The sequence below is a fragment of the Crinia signifera genome, chromosome 5, assembly GCF_055691185.1.
Source record: "Crinia signifera chromosome 5, ASM5569118v1, whole genome shotgun sequence".
Lineage (NCBI taxonomy): Eukaryota > Metazoa > Chordata > Amphibia > Anura > Myobatrachidae > Crinia > Crinia signifera.
This window is the reverse complement of record NC_139221.1, coordinates 332,878,084-332,903,272: the sequence shown is the minus strand read 5'-3', so window position 1 is coordinate 332,903,272 and position 25,189 is coordinate 332,878,084. Positions and strand designations below refer to the sequence as shown.

At 56.3% G+C, this 25,189-nt stretch overlaps 1 protein-coding gene across 1 annotated transcript; it reads left to right on the top strand.

Annotated features, from left to right (window-relative positions):
- Window positions 1-371: 371 nt before the first annotated feature.
- Window positions 372-24,380, top strand: PPP1R16A (protein phosphatase 1 regulatory subunit 16A). Its single transcript, XM_083145056.1, has 9 exons — window positions 372-908; window positions 9,848-9,993; window positions 13,995-14,098; window positions 17,081-17,205; window positions 19,130-19,255; window positions 19,338-19,413; window positions 21,072-21,201; window positions 22,644-22,806; window positions 23,012-24,380. The coding sequence occupies exons 1-9, from the start codon at window positions 810-812 to the stop codon at window positions 23,459-23,461; spliced, it is 1,419 nt and encodes a 472-aa protein (XP_083001182.1). The 5' UTR covers window positions 372-809; the 3' UTR covers window positions 23,462-24,380.
- Window positions 24,381-25,189: the final 809 nt, after the last annotated feature.

Below are 25,189 nucleotides of genomic sequence, written 5' to 3'. Positions count from 1 at the left end.
CCAGTCGACCTAGTGGGGTCGACCTAATGACTGTAGACCTAAGTTAATTCTAATAGATGACCGCTTCCCCGTTAGGGGAGTGTGTGTGATGTCAGCACCAGGCCGGATATACCTGTATTAGAGGAGGGTGTGTGACGTCAGCACCAGGCCGGATATACCTGTATTAGGGGAGGGTGTGTGACGTCAGCACCAGGCCGGATATACCTGTATTAGGGGAGGGTGTGTGACGTCAGCACCAGGCCGGATATACCTGTATTAGGGGAGGGTGTGTGACGTCGGCACCAGGCAGGATATGTCTGTATTAGGGGAGGGTGTGTGACGTCGGCACCAGGCCGGATATACCTGTATTAGAGGAGGGTGTGTGACGTCAGCACCAGGCAGGATATACCTGTATTAGACGTGGTGTGTGCAGCTCGCCTATTCCTGGCCGCAGCTTGTGGCCACGCCCCCTTCTCGACCCATGGCAGGCGGGACATTGAATCCCGCCTGCAAATTCTCGGTCGAGCAGACCGAGAACGGGACAGGGCCACGGCTGTCAGGCCACCCGACAGCTGTGACCCGACATTGAATACCCCCATAGTCTTACATTGAAAGTCTACCGAGCTGCACTAAATTGTATTAGTTATTGCTGCCGCCGCGGTTTTGTAGCTGTCGCCACAGCCGCACTCTCCACGGTTTGGAATTGCCCATCACCGCTTGGCAGTGCTCACACAGTGCCTATAGTGATAACATTCCGGAATATAAGGGGTTCCACCTCCTACAGATCACATCCTGCGTTTTCCATCAGTGACCGATGTCTGCCAGTAATAATGATGGCGTTCTGTGTTTCTCTTGCAGTTCGCCAGTTACTACAGAATGGATTTAGCCCCAACCTGTATAATGAGGACGGTCTGACTGCGCTACATCAGGTTGGTGACCACAGTTACACTATGGGGGTTATTCTTATTCCCTCGGTCCTCTGTGCATTCGCATAGAGGACTGATGTTGCGCGTCTGCGCAGTGAACGTTTCGTGCATGTGCACGGCAAACTTTCAGTTCACCGGGTAAACGCACCCTAGACGGGGTGCTGCGCTCGGTCTGTATGACACTAAGTGCCCTGTGCGTGTTATCCTGGTCTGTGTTACACCGTACTGCTGCCACCTCACATGTTACAGTCCTCACAGCACGCTGCGTACATACCGCATGCCTCCGTCTGTATGACACTTAGTGCCATGTATGTGTTATCCTGGTCTGTGTTACAACATACTGCTGCCACCTCACATGTTGCAGTCCTCCCAGCACGCTGCGTACATACCGCATGCCTCCGTCTGTATGACACTTAGTGCCCTGTACGTGTTATCCTGGTCTGTGTTACACCATACTGCTGCCACCTCACATGCTACAGTCCTCACAGCACGCTGCGTACATACCGCATAGCTCAGACTGTATGACACTTAGTGCCATGTACGTGTTATCCTTGTCTGTGTTACACCATACTGCTGCCACCTCACATGCTACAGTCCTCACAGCACGCTGCGTACATACCGCATGCCTCCGTCTGTATGACACTTAGTGCCCTGTACGTGTTATCCTGGTCTGTGTTACACCATACTGCTGCCACCTCACATGTTACAGTCCTCACAGCACGCTGCGTACATACCGCATAGCTCAGACTGTATGACACTTAGTGCCATGTACGTGTTATCCTTGTCTGTGTTACACCATACTGCTGCCACCTCACATGCTACAGTCCTCACAGCACGCTGCGTACATACCGCATGCCTCCGTCTGTATGACACTTAGTGCCCTGTACGTGTTATCCTGGTCTGTGTTACACCATACTGCTGCCACCTCACATGCTACAGTCCTCACAGCATGCTGCGTACATACCGCATGCCTCCGTCTGTATGACACTTAGTGCCCTGTACGTGTTATCCTGGTCTGTGTTACACCGTACTGCTGCCACCTCACATGTTACAGTCCTCACAGCACGCTGCATACATACCGCATATCTCCGTCTGTAGGACGCTATGTGCCCTGTACGTGTTATCCTGGTCTGTGTTACACCGTACTGCTGCCACCTCACATGCTACAGTCCTCACAGCACGCTGCGTACATACCACATGGCTCGGTGTGTATGACGCTTAGTGCCATGTACGTGTTATCCTGGTCTGTGTTACACCGTACTGCTGCCACCTCACATGTTACAGTCCTAACAGCACGCAGCATACATACCGCATGCCTCCGTCTGTATGACGCTTAGTGCCCTGTACGTGTTATCCTGGTCTGTGTTACACCATACTGCTGCCACCTCACATATTGCAGTCCTCACAGCACGATGCATACATACCGCATGCCTCCATCTGTATGACGCTTAGTGCCCTGTACGTGTTATTCTGGTCTGTATTACATCGTACTGCTGCCACCTCACATGTTACAGTCCTCACAGCACGCAGCGTACATACCGCATAGCTCAGACTGTATGACACTTAGTGCCCTGTATGTGTTATCCTGGTCTGTTACACCATACTGCTGCCACCTCACATGCTACAGTCCTCACAGCACGCTGCGTACATACCGCATGCCTCCATCTGTATGACGCTTAGTGCCCTGTACGTGTTATCCTGGTCTGTGTTACACCATACTGCTGCCACCTCACATGCTATAGTCCTCACAGCACGCAGCGTACATACCGCATAGCTCAGACTGTATGACACTTAGTGCCCTGTATGTGTTATCCTGGTCTGTGTTACACCATACTGCTGCCATCTCACATATTACAGTCCTCACAGCACACTGCATACATACCGCATGCCTCCGTCTGTATGACACTTAGTGCCCTGTACGTGTTATCCTGGTCTGTGTTACACTATACTGCTGCCACCTCACATGTTACAGTCCTCACAGCACGCTGCATACATACCGCATGCCTCCGTCTGTATGACGCTTAGTGCCCTGTACGTGTTATCCTGGTCTGTGTTACATTGTACTGCTGCCACCTCACATGTTACAGTCCTCACAGCACGCAGCGTACATACCGCATGGCTCGGTCTGTATGACGCTTAGTGCCCTGTACGTGTTATCCTGGTCTGTGTTACACTGTACTGTTGCCACCTAACATGTTACAGTCCTCAAAGCACGCTGCGTACATACCGCATAGCTCAGACTGTATGACACTTAGTGCCCTGTATGTGTTATCCTGGTCTGTGTTACACTGTACTGTTGCCACCTCACATGCTACAGTCCTCACAGCACGCTGCGTACATACCGCATGCCTCCATCTGTATGACGCTTAGTCCCCTGTACGTGTTATCCTGGTCTGTGTTACACCATACTGCTGCCATCTCACATATTACAGTCCTCACAGCACACTGCATACATACCGCATGCCTCCGTCTGTATGACGCTATGTGCCCTGTACGTGTTATCCTGGTCTGTGTTACACCATACTGCTGCCACCTCACATGTTACAGTCCTCACAGCACACTGCATACATACCGAATGCGTCTGTCTGTATGATGCTTAGTGCCCTGTACGTGTTATCCTGGTCTGTGTTACACCATACTGCTGCCACCTCACATATTGCAGTCCTCACAGCACGATACATACATACCGCATGCCTCCGTCTGTATGACGCTTAGTGCCCTGTACGTGTTATTCTGGTCTGTGTTACACTGTACTGCTGCCACCTCACATGTGACTGTCCTCACAGCACACTGCATACATACCGCATGCCTCCGTCTGTATGACGCTTAGTGCCCTGTACATTTTATCCTGGTCTGTGTTACATCGTACTGCTACCACCTCACATGTTATAGTCCTCACAGCACGCAGCGTACATACCGCATGGCTCGGTCTGTATGACGCTTAGTGCCCTGTACGTGTTATCCTGGTCTGTGTTACACTGTACTGTTGCCACCTAACATGTTACAGTCCTCACAGCACGCTGCGTACATACCGCATAGCTCAGACTGTATGACACTTAGTGCCCTGTATGTGTTATCCTGGTCTGTGTTACACCATACTGCTGCCACCTCACATGCTACATTCCTCACAGCACGCTGCGTACATACCACATGGCTCGGTCGGTATGACGCTTAGTGCCATATACGTGTTATCCTGGTCTGTGTTACACCGTACTGCTGCCACCTCACATGTTACAGTCCTCACAGCACGCTGCATGCATACCGCATGCCTCTGTCTGTATGACGCTTAGTGCCCTGTACGTGTTATCCTGGTCTGTGTTACACCATACTGCTGCCACCTCACATATTGCAGTCCTCACAGCACACTGCATACATACCACATGGCTCGGTCGGTATGACGCTTAGTGCCATGTACGTGTTATCCTGGTCTGTGTTACACCGTACTGCTGCTACCTCACATATTACAGTCCTCACAGCACGCTGCGTACATACCGCATGCCTCCATCTGTATGACGCTTAGTCCCCTGTACGTGTTATCCTGGTCTGTTACACCATACTGCTGCCATCTCACATATTACAGTCCTCACAGCACACTGCATACATACCGCATGCCTCCGTCTGTATGACGCTATGTGCCCTGTACGTGTTATCCTGGTCTGTGTTACACCATACTGCTGCCACCTCACATGTTACAGTCCTCACAGCACGCTGCATACATACCGCATGCCTCCGTCTGTATGACGCTTAGTGCCCTGTACGTGTTATCCTGGTCTGTGTTACACCATACTGCTGCCACCTCACATATTGCAGTCCTCACAGCACGATACATACATACCGCATGCCTCCGTCTGTATGACGCTTAGTGCCCTGTACGTGTTATTCTTGTCTGTGTTACACTGTACTGCTGCCACCTCACATGTGACTGTCCTCACAGCACACTGCATACATACCGCATGCCTCCGTCTGTATGACGCTTAGTGCCCTGTACATTTTATCCTGGTCTGTGTTACATCGTACTGCTGCCACCTCACATGTTACAGTCCTCACAGCACGCAGCGTACATACTGCATAGCTCAGACTGTATGACACTTAGTGCCCTGTATGTGTTATCCTGGTCTGTGTTACACCATACTGCTGCCACCTCACATGCTACAGTCCTCCCAGCACGCTGCGTACATACCGCATAGCTCAGACTGTATGACACTTAGTGCCCTGTATGTGTTATCCTGGTCTGTTACACCATACTGCTGCCACCTCACATGCTACAGTCCTCACAGCACGCTGCGTACATACCGCATGCCTCCATCTGTATGACGCTTAGTGCCCTGTACGTGTTATCCTGGTCTGTGTTACACCATACTGCTGCCACCTCACATGCTATAGTCCTCACAGCACGCAGCGTACATACCGCATAGCTCAGACTGTATGACACTTAGTGCCCTGTACGTGTTATCCTGGTCTGTGTTACACTGTACTGCTGCCACCTTACATGTTACAGTCCTCACAGCACGCTGCGTACATATGCATAGCTCCGTCTGTATGACGCTATGTGCCCTGTACGTGTTATCCTGGTCTGTGTTACACCATACTGCTGCCACCTTACATGTTACAGTCCTCACAGCACGCTGCGTACATACTGCATAGCTCCGTCTGTATGACGCTATGTGCCCTGTACGTGTTATCCTGGTCTGTGTTACAACGTACTGCTGCCACCTTACATATTACAGTCCTCACAGCACGCTGCGTACATACCGCATAGCTCAGACTGTATGACACTTAGTGCCCTGTATGTGTTATCCTGGTCTGTGTTACACCATACTGCTGCCACCTCACATGCTACAGTCCTCACAGCACGCTGCATGCATACCGCATGCCTCTGTCTGTATGACGCTTAGTGCCCTGTACGTGTTATCCTGGTCTGTGTTACACCATACTGCTGCCACCTCACATATTGCAGTCCTCACAGCACACTGCATACATACCGCATGCCTCCGTCTGTATGACGCTATGTGCCCTGTACGTGTTATCCTGGTCTGTGTTACACCATACTGCTGCCACCTCACATGTTACAGTCCTCACAGCACGCTGCATACATACCGCATGCCTCCGTCTGTATGACGCTTAGTGCCCTGTACGTGTTATCCTGGTCTGTGTTACACCATACTGCTGCCACCTCACATATTGCAGTCCTCACAGCACGATACATACATACCGCATGCCTCCGTCTGTATGACGCTTAGTGCCCTGTACGTGTTATTCTGGTCTGTGTTACACTGTACTGCTGCCACCTCACATGTGACTGTCCTCACAGCACACTGCATACATACCGCATGCCTCCGTCTGTATGACGCTTAGTGCCCTGTACATTTTATCCTGGTCTGTGTTACATCGTACTGCTACCACCTCACATGTTACAGTCCTCACAGCACGCAGCGTACATACCGCATAGCTCGGTCTGTATGACGCTTAGTGCCCTGTACGTGTTATCCTGGTCTGTGTTACACTGTACTGTTGCCACCTAACATGTTACAGTCCTCACAGCACGCTGTGTACATACCGCATAGCTCAGACTGTATGACACTTAGTGCCCTGTATGTGTTATCCTGGTCTGTTACACCATACTGCTGCCACCTCACATGCTACAGTCCTCACAGCACGCTGCGTACATACCGCATAGCTCAGACTGTATGACACTTAGTGCCCTGTATGTGTTATCCTGGTCTGTGTTACACCATACTGCTGCCATCTCACATATTACAGTCCTCACAGCACACTGCATACATACCGAATGCATCTGTCTGTATGACGTTTAGTGCCCTGTACGTGTTATCCTGGTCTGTGTTACACCATACTGCTACCACCTCACATGTTACAGTCCTCACAGCACGCTGCGTACATACTGCATAGCTCCGTCTGTATGACGCTTAGTGCCCTGTACGTGTTATCCTGGTCTGTGTTACAACGTACTGCTGCCACCTCACATGTTTACAGTCCTCACAGCACGGTGCGTACATACCGCATGGCTCCGTCTGTATGACGCTATGTGCCCTGTACGTGTTATCCTGGTCTGTGTTACACCATATTGCTGCCACCTCACATGTTACAGTCCTCACAGCACACTGCATACATACCGAATGCGTCTGTCTGTATGACGCTTAGTGCCCTGTACGTGTTATCCTGGTCTGTGTTACACCATACTGCTACCACCTCACATGTTACAGTCCTCACAGCACGCTGCGTACATACCGCATAGCTCAGACTGTATGACACTTAGTGCCCTGTACGTGTTATCCTGGTCTGTGTTACACCATACTGCTGCCACCTCACATGTTACAGTCCTCACAGCACGATGCGTACATACCACATGGCTTCGTCTGTATGACGTTATGTGCCCTGTACGTGTTATCCTGGTCTGTGTTACACCATACTGCTGCCACCTCACATATTGCAGTCCTCACAGCACACTGCGTACATACCGCATAGCTCCGTCTGTATGACACTTAGTGCCCTGTATGTGTTATCCTGGTCTGTGTTACACCGTACTGCTGCCACCTTACATGTTACAGTCCTCACAGCACGCTGCGTACATACTGCATAGCTCAGACTGTATGACACTTAGTGCCCTGTACGTGTTATCCTGGTCTGTGTTACACCATACTGCTGCCACCTCACATGTTACAGTCCTCACAGCACGCTGCATGCATACCTCATGGCTCAGACTGTATGACGCTTAGTGCCCTGTATGTGTTATCCTGGTCCGTGTTACACCATACTGCTGCCATCTCACATATTACAGTCCTCACAGCACACTGCATACATACCGAATGCGTCTGTCTGTATGATGCTTAGTGCCCTGTACGTGTTATCCTGGTCTGTGTTACACCATACTGCTACCACCTCACATGTTACAGTCCTCACAGCACGCTGCGTACATACTGCATAGCTCCGTCTGTATGACGCTTAGTGCCCTGTACGTGTTATTCTGGTCTGTGTTACACAGTACTGCTGCCACCTTACATGTTACAGTCCTCACAGCACACTGCGTACATACCGCATAGCTCAGAGTGTATGACACTTAGTGCCCTGTACGTGTTATCCTGGTCTGTGTTACACCATACTGCTACCACCTCACATGTTACAGTCCTCACAGCACGCTGCGTACATACCGCATGGCTCCGTCTGTATAACGCTATGTGCCCTGTACGTGTTATCCTGGTCTGTGTTACACCGTACTGCTGCCACCTCACATGTTACAGTCCTCACAGCACGCTGCATACATACCGCATTTCTCAGACTGTATGACACTTAGTGCCCTGTACGTGTTATCCTGGTCTGTGTTACACCATACTGCTGCCACCTCACATGTTACAGTCCTCACAGCACGCTGCGTACATACCTCATGGCTCAGACTGTATGACGCTTAGTGCCCTGTATGTGTTATCCTGGTCTGTGTTACACCATACTGCTGCCATCTCACATGCTACAGTCCTCACAGCACGCTGCGTACATACCACATGGCTCGGTCGGTATGACGCTTAGTGCCATGTACGTGTTATCCTGGTCTGTGTTACACCGTACTGCTGCCACCTCACATGTTACAGTCCTCACAGCACGCTGCATGCATACCGCATGCCTCTGTCTGTATGACGCTTAGTGCCCTGTACGTGTTATCCTGGTCTGTGTTACACCATACTGCTGCCACCTCACATATTGCAGTCCTCACAGCACGATGCATACATACCGCATGCCTCCGTCTGTATGACGCTTAGTGCCCTGTACGTGTTATTCTGGTCTGTGTTACACTGTACTGCTACCACCTCACATGTTACAGTCCTCACAGCACGCTGCGTACATACCGCATAGCTCCGTCTGTATGACACTTAGTGCCCTGCACGTTTTATCCTGGTCTGTGTTACACCATACTGCTGCCACCTCACATATTGCAGTCCTCACAGCACGATGCATACATACCGCATGCCTCCGTCTGTATGACACTTAGTGCCCTGTACGTGTTATCCTGGTCTGTGTTACACCGTACTGCTACCACCTTACATGTTACAGTCCTCACAGCACGCTGCGCACATACCGCATGCCTCCGTCTGTATGACGCTATGTGCCCTGTGCGTGTTATCCTGGTCTGTGTTACACTGTACTGCTGCCACCTTACATGTTACAGTCCTCCCAGCACGCTGCGTACATACCGCATGCCTCCGTCTGTATGACGCTTAGTGCCCTGTACGTGTTATCCTGGTCTGTGTTACATCGTACTGCTGCCACCTCACATGTTACAGTCCTCACAGCACGCTGCGTACATACCGCATAGCTCAGACTGTATGACACTTAGTGCCCTGTACGTGTTATCCTGGTCTGTGTTACACCGTACTGCTGCCACCTCACATGTTACAGTCCTCACAGCACGCTGCGTACATACCGCATAGCTCCGTCTGTATGACACTTAGTGCCCTGTACGTGTTATCCTGGTCTGTGTTACACCGTACTGCTGCCACCTCACATGTTACAGTCCTCACAGCACGCTGCGTACATACCGCATAGCTCCGTCTGTATGACACTTAGTGCCCTGTACGTGTTATCCTGGTCTGTGTTACACTGTACTGCTGCCACCTTACATGTTACAGTCCTCACAGCACACTGCATACATACCGCATATCTCCGTCTGTATGACGCTATGTGCCCTGTACGTGTTATCCTGGTCGGTGTTACACCATACTGCTACCACCTCACATGTTACAGTCCTCACAGCACGCTGCGTACATACCTCATGGCTCAGACTGTATGACGCTTAGTGCCCTGTATGTGTTATCCTGGTCTGTGTTACACCATACTGCTGCTGGGATAGGTTAGATTGCCAGGACAGGTGTGAGGTGTTACGTTGTCCCCAGAGCCAGTGAGTGACATGTGTGCGGTTCTCCTCTTGTCCCCAGTGCTGTATTGACGACTATGAGGCGATTGTCCGAATGCTCCTGGATGCCGGAGCGGATGTGAACGCCTGCGACAGTGAACTCTGGACACCGCTCCATGCCGCTGCCACCTGCGGGCATCTGCACCTGGTGGAACTACTCATCAAACAGTAAGTCCCCCGCCTACAGCTGTGTAGTATATTTATTTATATATAGCGCACACATATTCCGCAGCGTTGTACAGAGAATATATGAACATTCACATCAGTCCCTGCCCCAGTGGAGCTTACAATCTATATTCCCTACCACATGTGTACACACACACACACACACACACACACACACACACACACACTCTTGTTGGGAGCCAAATAACCTACAATTATATATTTGGAATGTGAGTGGAAACCGGAGTACCCAGAGGAAACCCACACAAGTACGGGGAAAATATACAAACTCCACACAGTTAGAGCCATGGTGGGAATTGAACCCATGGCCTCAGTGCTGTGAATGTCAGAAATCGCAGTCCGCGTCGGTGTCTCTTACCGGCGCACTAGTGCGTCCTGTGGCGCTAGTCCCTGTTCAGCGCTGTCTCCAGTCATTCTTAGTGGTTAGATGTACATGGCGATTCCCTGGGACCTAGTTGGTGTCCCACGCTCATCCCAAGCCAGTCCCACGCTGCATGGGCGCCTCCTTGACACTTGCAGTCACATGACAAATTCCTCCAATGATTTCCCTGTGACCTTGATACTCTGACCTGTGCACTAGGTCATGTGATCAGAGTGTGCACAGGTACTTCCTGGCGTTGATTGATGCTGTGACTTGCAGCCAATCACAGACAGGCAGGGGGTATATAGGTCAGGCCTCTGGCACTTCCTCCTTGGCTTGTACAACTTGTCTGATCCCTGAGTACTACCCAGAAGTCAGCGTTCCCTGTCCCAGAGTCACCTGTGATCTGCTGCTGATTATACAAGGGCTCCCTGGTGATCCATTCATCAGCCAGGTTACCTTCCAGCTAATAACACCCACAGCTTCCAGGGGAAGAGGCCTGCGCTTATCCAGCTTCCACCATTGGCTCCCAAGCCATACACCATCATCGTCTCCCTAGTCTACACAGGCGTCGACTCTCAAGTCTACACATCCTGTCCACGGCTCCTGGGCCGTTCCCCCTCTCCGGCTCCTGGGCCGTTCCCCCTCTCCGGCTCCTGGGCCGTTCCCCCTCTCCGGCTCCTGGGCCGTTCCCCCTCTCCGGCTCCTGGGCCGTTCCCCCTCTCCGGCTCCTGGGCCGTTCCCCCTCTCCGGCTCCTGGGCCGTTCCCCCTCTCCGGCTCCTGGGCCGTTCCCCCTCTCCGGCTCCTGGGCCGTTCCCCCTCTCCGGCTCCTGGGCCGTTGCCCCTCTCCGGCTCCTGGGCCGCTCCCCTCCCCTCTCCGGCTCCTGGGCCGCTCCCCTCCCCTCTCCGGCTCCCGGGCCGCTCCCCTCCCCTCTCCGGCTCCCGGGCCGCTCCCCTCCCCTCTCCGGCTCCCGGGCCGCTCCCCTCCCCTCTCCGGCTCCCGGGCCGCTCCCCTCCCCTCTCCGGCTCCCGGGCCGTTCCCCTCCCCTCTCCGGCTCCTGGGCCGTTCCCCCTCTCCGGCTCCTGGGCCGTTCCCCCTCTCCGGCTCCCGGGCCGTTCCCCTCCCCTCTCCGGTTCCCGGGCCGCTCCCCTCCCCTCTCCGGCTCCCTGCCGTAGACATCTCTCCAGCTTCTACGCCAATGCAGTCCACAACTCCCTAACTGACACCGTTGACCATTCCCCCAAGACCACTCAGTCCACGGCTCCCAGGCCGACAGTCTCAAGTTCACCAGCACTACCCATCACTAACCATTTCTCAGTGATTGGCCAGTTAGGTGTGGGATACTCTGTCAGAGGGCTGCGACCTGTCCACCGAGCACAGCGTCCAAACCTTTTTGCGGGGGTCCCTGGTGAAAACCGTCAGTCGGGTTATACTCCGCACCTCTGGTCAGAGTCTCGTTGACTCCCCCCACCTAGCTTGGCCCGCAGTGCCCAGTGCTCTATGAACAGTCCATACCTCAAGCCTCCCGTGTTCCAGTTCCCCGACCCTTCAACTGGCTCACTGCTGCCACAGCCGGGGACACCAGATACCCGAGCCCTGACAGAGGCAGTAATGCTACCCACTACACCGACCGTGCTGCTCCTATAGGCATAGATATGGGGTGGGATGCTGGATAGCACAGGGTGGTATGCGGGATGGGACAGGGTAGGATACTGGATGAGAGTGGATACCTGACGTGATGGGGTGGGATACTGGATGGGAGTGGATGGTGCGGGGTACAGGATGGGCGTGGATACTGGACACTGGATGGGGTGGGATACTGGATGGGGTGGGATACTGGATGGGGCGGGATACTGGATGGGGCGGGATACTGGATGGGGTGGGATACTGGACGTGATGGGATACTGGATAGGAGTGGATACTGGACACTGGATGGTGCGGGATACTGGACAGGATGAGGTGGGATATTGGACGGGGTGGGATACTGGACGGGCAGTGATATTGGACTGGGTGGGATACTGGACGGGGTGGGATACTGGACGGGATGAGGTGGGACATTGGACGGGGTGGGATACTGGACGGGGAGGGATATTGGACGGGCACTGATATTGGACGGGCACTGATATTGGACGGGGAGGGATATTGGACGGGGAGGGATATTGGACGGGGAGGGATATTGGACGGGCACTGATATTGGATGGGGTGGGGCACTGGACATGCAGTGATATTGGACGTGGTGGGATACTGGACGGGCAGTGATATTAGACGGGGCAGGGATACTGGACGGGCTGTGATACTGGACGGGCAGTGATATTGGACGGGGTGGGATATTGGACGGGCAGTGATATTGGACGGGGTGGGACACTGGACGGGCAGTGATATTGGACGGGGTTGGATACCGGACGGGCAGTGATATTGGATGGGCACTGGACGGGCAGTGATATTGGACGGGGTGGGACACTGGACGGGCAGTGATATTGGACGGGGTGGGACACTGGACGGGCAGTGATATTGGACGGGGTGGGACACTGGACGGGCAGTGATATTGGACGGGGTGGGACACTGGACGGGCAGTGATATTGGACGGGGTGGGACACTGGACGGGCAGTGATATTGGACGGGGTGGGACACTGGACGGGCAGTGATATTGGACGGGGTGGGATACCGGACGGGCACTGATATTGGATGGGCTGGGATACTGGACGGGCTGGGATACTGGACGGGCAGTGATATTGGATGGGGTGGGACACTGGACGGGCAGTGATATTGGACGGGGTGGGACACTGGACGGGCACTGATATTGGACGGGGTGGGTCACCGGACGGGCAGTGATATTGGACGGGGTGGGTCACTGGACGGGCACTGATATTGGACGGGGTGGGTCACTGGACGGGCACTGATATTGGACGGGGTGGGTCACTGGACGGGCACTGATATTGGACGGGGTGGGTCACTGGACGGGCACTGATATTGGACAGGGTGGGACACTGGATGGGCAGTGATACTCGGCAGGCACTGATATTGGACAGGGTGGGATATTGGACGGCTTGGGATACCGGATGGGCACTGCTATTGGACGGGGTGGGATACCGGACGGGCACTGATATTGGACGGGGTGGGATACTGGACGGACAGGGATACTGGACGGGCAGTGATATTGGACGGGGTGGGTCACTGGACGGGCACTGATATTGGACAGGGTGGGATACTAGACAGGGTGGGACACTGGATGGGCAATGATACTGGGCAGGCACTGATATTGGACGGGGTGGGATACCGGACGGGCACTGATACTGGACGGGGTGGGTCACTGGACGGCGTGGGATACTGGACGGGCAGTGATATTGGATGGGTGGGATACCGGACGGGCAGTGATTTTGGACGGGGTGGGTCACTGGACGGGATGGGATACTAGACGGGCAGTGATATTGGACGGGGTGGGACACTGGACGGGCACTGATACCAGATTGGCAGTGATATTGGACGGGGTGGGACACTGGACGGGCAGTGATATTAGACGGGGCACGGATACTGGACGGGGTGGGATACTGGACGGGCACTGATATTTGACGGGGTGGGACACTGGGCAGGATAACACTCCTCCTCCTGCTTCTCTGCAGCAATGCGGACCTCCTGGCTGTGAATTCTGATGGTAATATGCCCTATGACCTCTGCGAGGATGATGCTACTTTGGACCACATAGAAACCGCCATGGCTGAGCAAGGTGAATTAATTAATATGCCCCCGGTCACCCCTCCCTGCCTGCTGAGCCCTCATCCCTGTCCCCCTTCCCTGCCTGCTGAGCCCTCATCCCTGTCCCCCCTTCCTGCCTGCTGAGCCCTCATCCCTGTCCCCCCTCCCTGCCCGCTGAGCCCTCATCCCTGTCCCCTCTCCCTGCTGGCTGAGCCCTCATCCCTGTCCCCCCTCCCTGCCTGCTGGGCCCTCATCCCTGTCCCCCCTTCCTGCCTGCTGAGCCCTCATCCCTGTCCCCCCTCCCTGCCCGCTGAGCCCTCATCCCTGTCCCCTCTCCCTGCCGGCTGAGCCCTCATCCCTGTCCCCCCTCCCTGCCTGCTGGGCCCTCATCCCTGTCCCCCCTCCCTGCCTGCTGGGCCCTCATCCCTGTCCCTCCTCCCTGCCTGCTGGGCCCTCATCCCTGTCCCCCCTCCCTGCCTGCTGGGCCCTCATCCCTGTCCCCCCTCCCTGCCTGCTGGGCCCTCATCCCTGTCCCTCCTCCCTGCCCGCTGAGCCCTCATCCCTGTCCCCTCTCCCTGCCGGCTGAGCCCTCATCCCTGTCCCCCCTCCCTGCCTGCTGGGCCCTCATCCCTGTCCCCCCTCCCTGCCTGCTGGGCCCTCATCCCTGTCCCTCCTCCCTGCCCGCTGAGCCCTCATCCCTGTCCCCTCTCCCTGCCGGCTGAGCCCTCATCCCTGTCCCCCCTCCCTGCCTGCTGGGCCCTCATCCCTGTCCCCCCTCCCTGCCTGCTGGGCCCTCATCCCTGTCCCTCCTCCCTGCCGGCTGAGCCCTCATCCCTGTCCCCCCTCCCTGCCTGCTGAGCCCTCATCCCTGTCCCTCCTCCCTGCCGGCTGAGCCTTCATCCCTGTCCCCCCTCCCTGCCTGCTGAGCCTTCATCCCTGTCCCCCCTTCCTGCCTGCTGAGCCCTCATCCCTGTCCCCCCTCCCTGCCTGCTGGGCCCTCATCCCTGTCCCTCCTCCCTGCCCGCTGAGCCCTCATCCCTGTCCCCTCTCCCTGCCGGCTGAGCCCTCATCCCTGTCCCCCCTCCCTGCCTGCTGAGCCCTCATCCCTGTCCCTCCTCCCTGCCGGCTGAGCCCTCATCCCTGTCCCCCCTCCCTGCCTGCTGAGCCCTCATCCCTGTCCCCCCTCCCTGCCTGCTGAGCCCTCATCCCTGTCCCCCCTCCCTGCCTGCTGAGCCCTCATCCCTGTCCCCCCTTCCTGCCTGCTGAGCCCTCATCCCTGTCCCCCCTTCCTGCCTGCTGAGCCCTCATCCCTGTCCCCCCTTCCTGCCCGCTGGGCCCTCATCCCTGTCCCCCCTCCCTGCCTGCTGAGCCCTCATCCCTGTCCCCACTCCCTGCCTGCTGGGCCCTCATCCCTCTCACCCCTCCCTGCCTGCTGGGCCCTCATCCCTCTCACGCCTCCCTGCCGGCTGGGCCCTCATCCCTGTCCCCCCTCCCTGCCGGCTGAGCCCTCATCCCTGTCCCCCCTTCCTGCCTGCTGGGCCCTCATCCCTGTCCCCCCTCCCTGCCGGGCCCTCATCCCTCTCACCCCTCCCTGCCTGCTGGGCCCTCATTCCACTCACCCCTCCCTGCCTGCTGAGCCCTCATCCCTGTCCCCCCTTCCTGCCTGCTGGGCCCTCATCCCTGTCCCCCCTCCCTGCCCGCTGAGCCCTCATCCCTGTCCCCCCTACCTGCCTGCTGAGCCCTCATCCCTGTCCCCCCTCCCTGCCCGCTGAGCCCTCATCCCTGTCCCCCCTACCTGCCTGCTGAGCCCTCATCCCTGTCCCCCCTACCTGCCTGCTGAGCCCTCATCCCTGTCCCCCCTCCCTGCCCGCTGAGCGCTCATCCCTGTCCCCCTACCTGCCTGTTGAGCCCTCATCCCTGTCCCCCCTACCTGCCTGCTGAGCCCTCATCCCTGTCACCCCTCCCTGCCTGCTGTCCCCCCTCCCTGCCTGCTGGGCCCTCATCCCTATCCCCCCTTCCTGCCTGCTGGGCCCTCATGCCTGTCCCCCCTTCCTGCCTGCTGAGCCCTTATCCCTGTTCCCCCTTCCTGCCTGCTGGGCCCTCATCCCTGTCCCCCCTTCCTGCCTGCTGGGCCCTCATCCCTGTCCCTCATCCCTGTCCCCCCTACCTGCCCGCTGAGCCCTCATCCCTGTCCCCCCTACCTGCCCGCTGAGCCCTCATCCCTGTCCCCCCTACCTGCCTGCTGAGCCCTCATCCCTGTCCCCCCTCCCTGCCTGCTGGGCCCTCATCCCTGTCCCCCCTCCCTGCCTGCTGGGCCCTCATCCCTGTCACCCCTCCCTGCCGGCTGGGCCCTCATCCCTGTCCCCCCTCCCTGCCGGGCCCTCATCCCTGTCACCCCTCCCTGCCTGCCGGGCCCTCATCCCTGTCACCCCTCCCTGCCTGCCGGGCCCTCATCCCTGTCACCCCTCCCTGCCTGCCGGGCCCTCATCCCTGTCACCCCTCCCTGCCTGCCGGGCCCTCATCCCTGTCACCCCTCCCTGCCTGCCGGGGCCTCATCCCTGTCACCCCTCCCTGCCTGCCGGGGCCTCATCCCTGTCACCCCTCCCTGCCTGCCGGGGCCTCATCCCTGTCACCCCTCCCTGCCTGCCGGGGCCTCATCCCTGTCACCCCTCCCTGCCTGCCGGGGCCTCATCCCTGTCACCCCTCCCTGCCTGCCGGGGCCTCATCCCTGTCACCCCTCCCTGCCTGCCGGGGCCTCATCCCTGTCACCCCTCCCTGCCTGCCGGGGCCTCATCCCTGTCACCCCTCCCTGCCTGCCGGGGCCTCATCCCTCTCACCCCTCCCTCCCTGCCGGGCCCTCACCCCTGCTTGTTGGGCCCTGCCCTCGGTCACCTCTCCCTGCCGCACCCTCCCCCCTGTCACCCCTGTTATAGGAAGAGATGCTGTCTTACCGCCAGTAACCTATATTATTTTACCTGTCTCGCGTATAATGGGGTCATGCTGTTGTCTGCAGGAATCACCCAGGAGAAGATAGAAGAGTCCCGGGCGGCCCTGGAGATGAGGATGGTGGCAGATATCCGGCAGCTGCTGGAGTCTGGGTCAGAGGTCAACGCTCAGGACCCGTCCGGCACCAGTTTGGTGAGTGACCTCCTTGGGAATGGGTGACTTGATGCGGTATATGGTGGTCTCTCGCACAGGAAACCGTCACGCGTGTATTATTATAGATGTGACCTCTGACCCCAGCCCAGGTTACATAGCAGCTGGGTATCCCGGGTTACATGGGGTCACGTAGCGTGTAGCAGCTCCCGGTAAAGGATCTCTGGGTGACACAGATGAATGTTCTCCACACAGCCATATAAATAATTTAGTGTTCTCTCCTTACTCGGTTACATGTATCTCCATCAGCAGGAGACGGCTCTGTCCTGGCCTTATACAGCCGTGCCCCCAGATACAGCGTCCGCGCCGGACTGTAACCCACGGGTCACCCCTCCTAATACACAGCCATCCGTTCCAGACTGTAAACCACGGGTCACCCCTCCTAATACACAGCCATCCGTGCCGGACTGTAACCCACGGGTCACCCCTCCTAATACACCGCCACCTGTGCCGGACTGTAACCCACGGGTCACCCCTCCTAATACACCGCCACCTGTGCCGGACTGTAACCCACGGGTCACCCCTCCTAATACACAGCCATCCGTGCCAGACTGTAAACCACGGGTCACCCCTCCTAATACACAGCCATCCGTGCCGGACTGTAACCCACGGGTCACCCCTCCTAATACACCGCCATCTGTGCCGGACTGTAACCCATGGGTCACCCCTCCTAATACACCGCCACCTGTGCCGGACTGTAACCCACGGGTCACCCCTCCTAATACACCGCCACCTGTGCCGGACTGTAACCCACGGGTCACCCCTCCTAATACACCGCCATCTGTGCCGGACTGTAACCCACGGGTCACCCCTCCTAATACACCGCCATCTGTGCCGGACTGTAACCCACGGGTCACCCCTCCTAATACACAGCCATCCGTGCCGGACTGTAACCCAAGGGTCACCCCTCCTAATACACCGCCACCTGTGCCGGACTGTAACCCACGGGTCACCCCTCCTAATACACCGCCATCTGTGCCGGACTGTAACCCACGGGTCACCCCTCCTAATACACAGCCATCTGTGCCGGACTGTAACCCACGGGTCACCCCTCCTAATACACAGCCATCCGTGCCGGACTGTAACCCACTGGTCACCCCTCCTAATACACAGCCATATGTGCCGGACTGTAACCCACAGACCTCCCCTCCTAATACACAGCCATCTGTGCCGGACTGTAACCCACAGACCACCCGGTTCTCTGTGTGTAACACCCGGTTCTCTGTGTGTAACACCCGGTTCTCTGTGTGTAACACCCGGTGCTCTGTGTGTAGCAGCCGGTTCTCTGTGTGTAGCACCCAGTGCTTTATGTATAACACCCGACGTTACCCTCTCTCCCCTCCTTATCTCGATGCTCTGTGTATAACACCCGGTGCTCTGTGTATAACACCCGGTGCTCTGTGTATAACACCCGGTGTTACCCTCTCTCCCCTCCTAATCCCGTTCTCTGTGTGTAGCACCCAGTGCTCTATGTATAACACCCGACGTTACCCTCTCTCCCCTCCTTATCCCGATGCTCTGTTTATAACACCCGGTGCTCTGTGTATAACACCCGGCGTTACCCTCTCCTCCCTCCTAATCCGGTTCTCTGTGTATAACGCCCGGTTCTCTGTGTATAACGCCCGGCGTTACCCTCTCTCCCCTCCTTATCCCGATGCTCTGTGTATAACACCCGGTGCTCTGTGTATAACACCCGGCGTTACCCTCTCCTCCCTCTTAATCCGGTTCTCTGTGTATAACGCCCGGTTCTCTGTGTATAACGCCCGGCGTTACCCTCTCTCCCCTCCTTATCCCGATGCTCTGTGTATAACACCCGGTGCTCTGTGTATAACACCCGGCGTTACCCTCTCCTCCCTCCTAATCCGGTTCTCTGTGTATAACGCCCGGCGTTACCCTCTCTCCCCAGTTGCACATAGCTGCAGCGAATGGATACCTGGAGGCAGCAGAACTTCTGTTAGATCACAAAGCGTTGGTGAACATCAGGGACAGTGACGGCTGGGAACCGCTCCACGCCGCCGCCTGCTGGGGACAGGTGAGATGTGCGTTCCTACCTCGGTGTAATGTAGAAAATCCTGAAGTGGTGGCGCTGATCTCTTGCGCTTTCTTTCTTTCAGATTCCATTGGTGGAGCTTCTGGTGGCTCACAGTGCTGACCTCAACTCCAAGTCCCAGCTGGACGAGACGCCATTGGGTGCGTACAGGGGGTGTGTTCTGCACAGCCTGCTATGTGCCGGGTCTCTGCTCTGCGTGCAGCCTGCTGTGTGCCGGGTCTCTGCTCTGCGTGCAGCCTGCTGTGTGCCGGGTCTCTGCTCTGCGCGCAGCCTGCTATGTGCCGGGTCTCTGCTCTGCGCGCAGCCTGCTATGTGCCGGGTCTCTGCTCTGCGTGCAGCCTGCTATGTGTGGGGTCTCCACTCTGCGCGCAGCCCGCTATGTTCGGGGGCTCTGCTCTGCGCGCAGCCTGCTATGTGCGGGGGCTCTGCTCTCCGCGCAGCCTGCTATGTGCGGGGGCTCTGCTCTCCGCGCAGCCTGCTATGTGCGGGGGCTCTGCTCTCCGCGCAGCCTGCTATGTGCGGGGGCTCTGCGCGCAGCCTGCTATGTGCGGGGGCTCTGCGCGCAGCCTGCTATGTGCGGGGGCTCTGCTCTCCGCGCAGCCTGCTATGTGCGGGGGCTCTCCGCGCAGCCTGCTATGTGCGGGGACTCTGCGCGCAGCCTGCTATGTGCGGGGCCTCTGCGCGCAGCCTGCTATGTGCGGGGCCTCTGCGCGCAGCCTGCTATGTGCGGGGCCTCTGCGCGCAGCCTGCTATGTGCCGGGTCTCCTCTCTGCGCGCAGCCTGCTATGTGCCGGGTCTCCGCTCTGCGCGCATCCTGCTATGTGCCGGGTCTCCGCTCTGCGCGCATCCTGCTATGTGCCGGGTCTCCGCTCTGCGCGCAGCCTGCTATGTGCCGGGTCTCCGCTCTGCGCGCAGCCTGCTATGTGCCGGGTCTCCGCTCTGCGCGCAGCCTGCTATGTGCCGGGTCTCCGCTCTGCGCGCAGCCTGCTATGTGCCGGGTCTCCGCTCTGCGCGCAGCCTGCTATGTGCCGGGTCTCCGCTCTGCGCGCAGCCTGCTATGTGCCGGGTCTCCGCTCTGCGCGCAGCCTGCTATGTGCCGGGTCTCCGCTCTGCGCGTAGCCTGCTATGTGCCGGGTCTCCGCTCTGCGCGCAGCCTGCTATGTGCCGGGTCTCCGCTCTGCGCGCAGCCTGCTATGTGCCGGGTCTCCGCTCTGCGCGCAGCCTGCTATGTGCCGGGTCTCCGCTCTGCGCGCAGCCTGCTATGTGCCGGGTCTCCGCTCTGCGCGCAGCCTGCTATGTGCCGGGTCTCCGCTCTGCGCGCAGCCTGCTATGTGCCGGGTCTCCGCTCTGCGCGCAGCCTGCTATGTGCCGGGTCTCCGCTCTGCGCGCAGCCTGCTATGTGCCGGGTCTCCGCTCTGCGCGCAGCCTGCTATGTGCCGGGTCTCCGCTCTGCGCGCAGCCTGCTATGTGCCGGGTCTCCGCTCTGCGCGCAGCCTGCTATGTGCCGGGTCTCCGCTCTGCGCGCAGCCTGCTATGTCCGGGGTCCCCGCTCTGCGCGCAGCCTGCTATGTGCCGGGTCTCCGCTCTGCGCGCAGCCTGCTATGTCCGGGGTCCCCGCTCTGCGCGCAGCCTGCTATGTCCGGGGTCCCCGCTCTGCGCGCAGCCTGCTATGGCCAGGGGTTCCGCTGTGAAGGCTCAGTGGGCGAGGTAACTACCGTTTCCCAGACGTCCCCGGTCATATACACACGGATAGAATGTGCTTACATGTCACACGCTAACACGCAGCTTCATGTTACAGACGTGTGCGGTGATGAGGAGGTGCGAGCCAAACTGCTGGAACTTAAACACAAACACGATGCAATCAAGAAGTCTCAAGACAAGCACAAGAGCGCCCTCCAGAGGCGGACATCGAGTGCGGGCAGCCGCGGGTATGCTCACTACTGCGCAATTAGCCATCATAGCACCATATTCTAGATCACCATTGTGCTCTGGAAATGTGACAGTGGGGAGCTCGCCCTGTGCACCTGCCGGGTGGTCTGGAAACTGTGACAGTTATATGCAGCCGCCAACTAAGCAGGGGTATTCCAAATTTACCTCCTACAGCTGCCCAAACACGTTCCGTTCTGCCGTGTCCCTTTTGTACTCTGAGACGCGCGCTCCCGCGCATCTCATCGTACGGTACATAAAGTATGTCTTACACATACTCTTTGTATTAGCTTTACATCGCATTGCATGCACAATGCAGGGGCTCTGCGCGCAGCCTGCGATGTGTACTCATTAAGTGCCGAACGGATCCGACGAACGGACCGTGTATGGGCACCTTAAGGGTGTAATAATGGGTACAATGTTCTGCCCAGCCACCCTGGGCACATCCGCTGGATATTATTATCGCCAAGTTTGTTACGTTCTTTAAAATATAAAATAATTTGAGAAACTTTTCACTTCTAACTTCCCGGGACGTAGTAATCTCCCTCCATGTAAGCTGTTGTCCTCTGTTATCAGTCACAGGCAGTTGCTGCAGCATGTCACTTATATAGCGCCGATCCTCCATGCATACAGTATTAATCCTCTTTATTCCCATTGGTCACTATTACCTGGGCCTGGATTGTCTGGAGAATCCTAGTCTAGGCCACAACATTGCAGGAGGGGGCGGAAGATTCAGAGCCGGTAATGATGTGGAAATATAAGTAGACGGGTATACCGAGGGATCACTACCTGTCCGTGCTCCTCGTGAGCCACAAGCGTATACCGGGGACACCCTCGTGTGGAGCGCACACTCATGAACGCATTCTAACTTTTATTCATACATAAATTCTGAATACATTGGGGCAGATGTATTAAGCCTGGTGAAGAGATAAACTGGAGATAAAGTGGAAGGAGATAACGCACCAGCCAATCAGATCCCAACTGTCATATTTCAAGCACAGCTGATTGGCTGGTGCGTTATCTCTTCCATGTTATCTCCACTTTATCTCCAGTTTATCTCTTCTCCAGGCTTAATACATCTGCCCCATTGAGAGTCATCAGCGGAGTCCCAGTCAGCACTTGTCATTGTAATATATTCTACATTCATAAGCGCGCCCCCAATTACTAATGGCCCCCAATACACGTATCATAGCACAACATGGCCGCTGGCTGTGTAAGAGGTGGCAGTGCCACCCTCAGGTGCCGCCTGGTGCACACTTAGAGAAGCGTCTGCTTTTATTACTCTTCATTCCATATGCCTGAGAATCGGCAAATGCAGATTTCCAGGCGAGAATCGGGGACTGTTCCACGTTTCCTCGTGTGTGTGTGTGTGTGTGTGGTAGATCCGGTGTGTGTGCCGCAGTTGGGGTAATTCGCTCTGTCCTCTGCCTGTTGTCTGTGCTAGGAAGGTGGTGCGGAGGGTGAGTGTGACGGAACGGACCAATATGTACCGGCGAGAACACCAGAAAGAAGCCATGGTCTGGCAGCATCGGGGATCCCGCGAGAATGAGGCCGAAGTACCGGACGAGGATGAGGACAAAACCACAAACGCGGAGTTGCAGCAGGCGGTGAGTGATTGTCTCCCCCTACAGGAGGGGGAGTGTAACGCAGGTCTCCAATCTGCCACATATACCCTTCCACACTGTGACTGTGCATATAAGCGCTACACAAAGACAGAGAACATACATACACACGTGACACACACGGTACTGGACTAAGCATAGCTCCCATATAATCATTACCACTACTGACGCGTTTCTCTCTTTCTCACAGTCTGCACCGGACACCCAGAAAGTGGAGAACGAGGGGGAAGAGACCCAGAACCCTCCAGTCACTGAGGTGCCACCAAGTTCCCTTCCTCTGTCGCAGCGGAACGGTAGCGTGAGAACTGCCCCCAAACACACCTTCTCCAAACGCTTGGACCGTAGCGTGTCCTACCAGCTGGCCACCCAGGCAGAGCTATGTCCGGACCTGACCCACGAGCGCTCTCACCACACGCTAGCGGAGCTGAAACGTCAGCGGGCGGCAGCCAAGTTACAGAGACATGCTCCGTCACCGCCCACTGCAGAACCCATCCCCCAAATGCCGGACTCCACAGAATCTGTCCCCCCCAATCCTGTGTATTACACCAGCACCAGCGGGGAGCCCCCGTTACTGAAGCTCAAAGCCCCCGCAGAGGAGAACACACCAGCAGGAAAAAGGCCTTGCTGTGGGGTCATGTGACCTCCGAGACCACCCAGTATTCCGGCTGTGGCGGGAGACGTCACGCAGGGAGAGAGACACTTTTATAGGGTTATACCCTTCACTAGAGAGCTTATTTTTATATGGCGGAGGTTCCAGGGTGGCCCACGCAGCCGGCGCTGCGCGGGATCACCAGATTGCAGTCTTTTTAAGATATATTTTTTTAACAGAAATTCTCTGCGTAATTTAATATTTTCTCAGTGGGATCTCTATTCCATCATTCCTGTAGGTAACTTCTGAGGCTGGTGTTCAGGGGTTGTGTGGTATACAGGATTCCTTGTGGCGTAGGATATGCACTACACGGAGTCGTGTGCAGGGTGGCGGATCATTAGTAACGTTACCTGTACCGTTTCACCTGACACACAATGGGCGGAGCCTTACACTCCACCCACATAGGGATAGTATACGGATAGCGCCAGTCACGGGTTCCTACCTCTGTCATTGACTATCGCCAGCTCCGACAATCAGAATTAGACTATCCCAGCACAAACCAGATCTTCCTACCAGCAGTGGGCGCCTCACAAATTATTATAGTCCCCGACTATGGGCCTCGGTGACACTAGAGAGGCATAACGAATATTACTGGACGTAAGCTCCTATCAGCACCAGCACATGTCCCCGACTAGTGGCGGCAGCGGACTTGGGGTTGGCTCGATGTCTCAGCGGGTCTGGAGTCAAATACTGCAGCAGGTTTCCAGATTTTCAGTTGGTTGCGGAACAAGGATCAGCAAGGGCCCAGAAGCTGCAGTTGATTATGAGGGCCACCCGCAAGGCCGCGCTAATTCTACATACATGTTTGTTATTACTTGTGTGTGGATGTAAATAAATGCACACACACATAGAGATATTTTTGTCAAGTTTGCAGAAATTCCAGTAAATTACAAAACATGAATTATTGAGACCTGGATCTGATTTTAATTTATTTTGGAGTTCAATTATTGAGTTGTCTGTAAAGGTATTTATTTTGACTTGAGGGTTCTGTAGTTACTGGCTGGTTAACTCTTCTCCAAGGTTCACTGAACAGTCACACTCCGACAGGTCTACCCTATGGGTCACCGAGCAGTCACGCTCCAACAGGTCTACTCTACAGGTCTCCGAGCAGTCACGCTCCAACAGGTCTACTCTACAGGTCTCCGAGCAGTCACGCTCCAACAGGTCTACTCTACAGGTCTCCGAGCAGTCACACTCCGACAGGTCTACCCTACAGATCTCCGAGCAGTCACACTCCGACAAGTTTACTCTACAGGTCTCCGAGCAGTCACACTCCGACAGGTCTACTCTACCCAACAGATCTCCGAGCATTCACACTCCGACAGGTCTACCCTACAGATCTCCGAGCAGTCACACTCCGACAAGTCTACTCTACTCTACAGATCTCCGAGCAGTCACACTCCGACAAGTCTACTCTACTCTACAGATCTCCGAGCAGTCACACTCCGACAAGTTTACTCTACAGGTCTCCGAGCAGTCACACTCCGACAGGTCTACTCTAACCAACAGATCTCCGAGCATTCACACTCCGACAGGTCTACTCTATGGGTCACCGAGCAGTCACACTCCGACAGGTCTACCCTATGTGTCACACACCAACAGGTCTACTCTACCCTACAGATCTCCGAGCAGTCACACTCCGACAGGTCTACTCTACCCTACAGATCTCCGAGCAGTCACACTTCGACAGGTCTACTCTACCCTACAGATCTCCGAGCA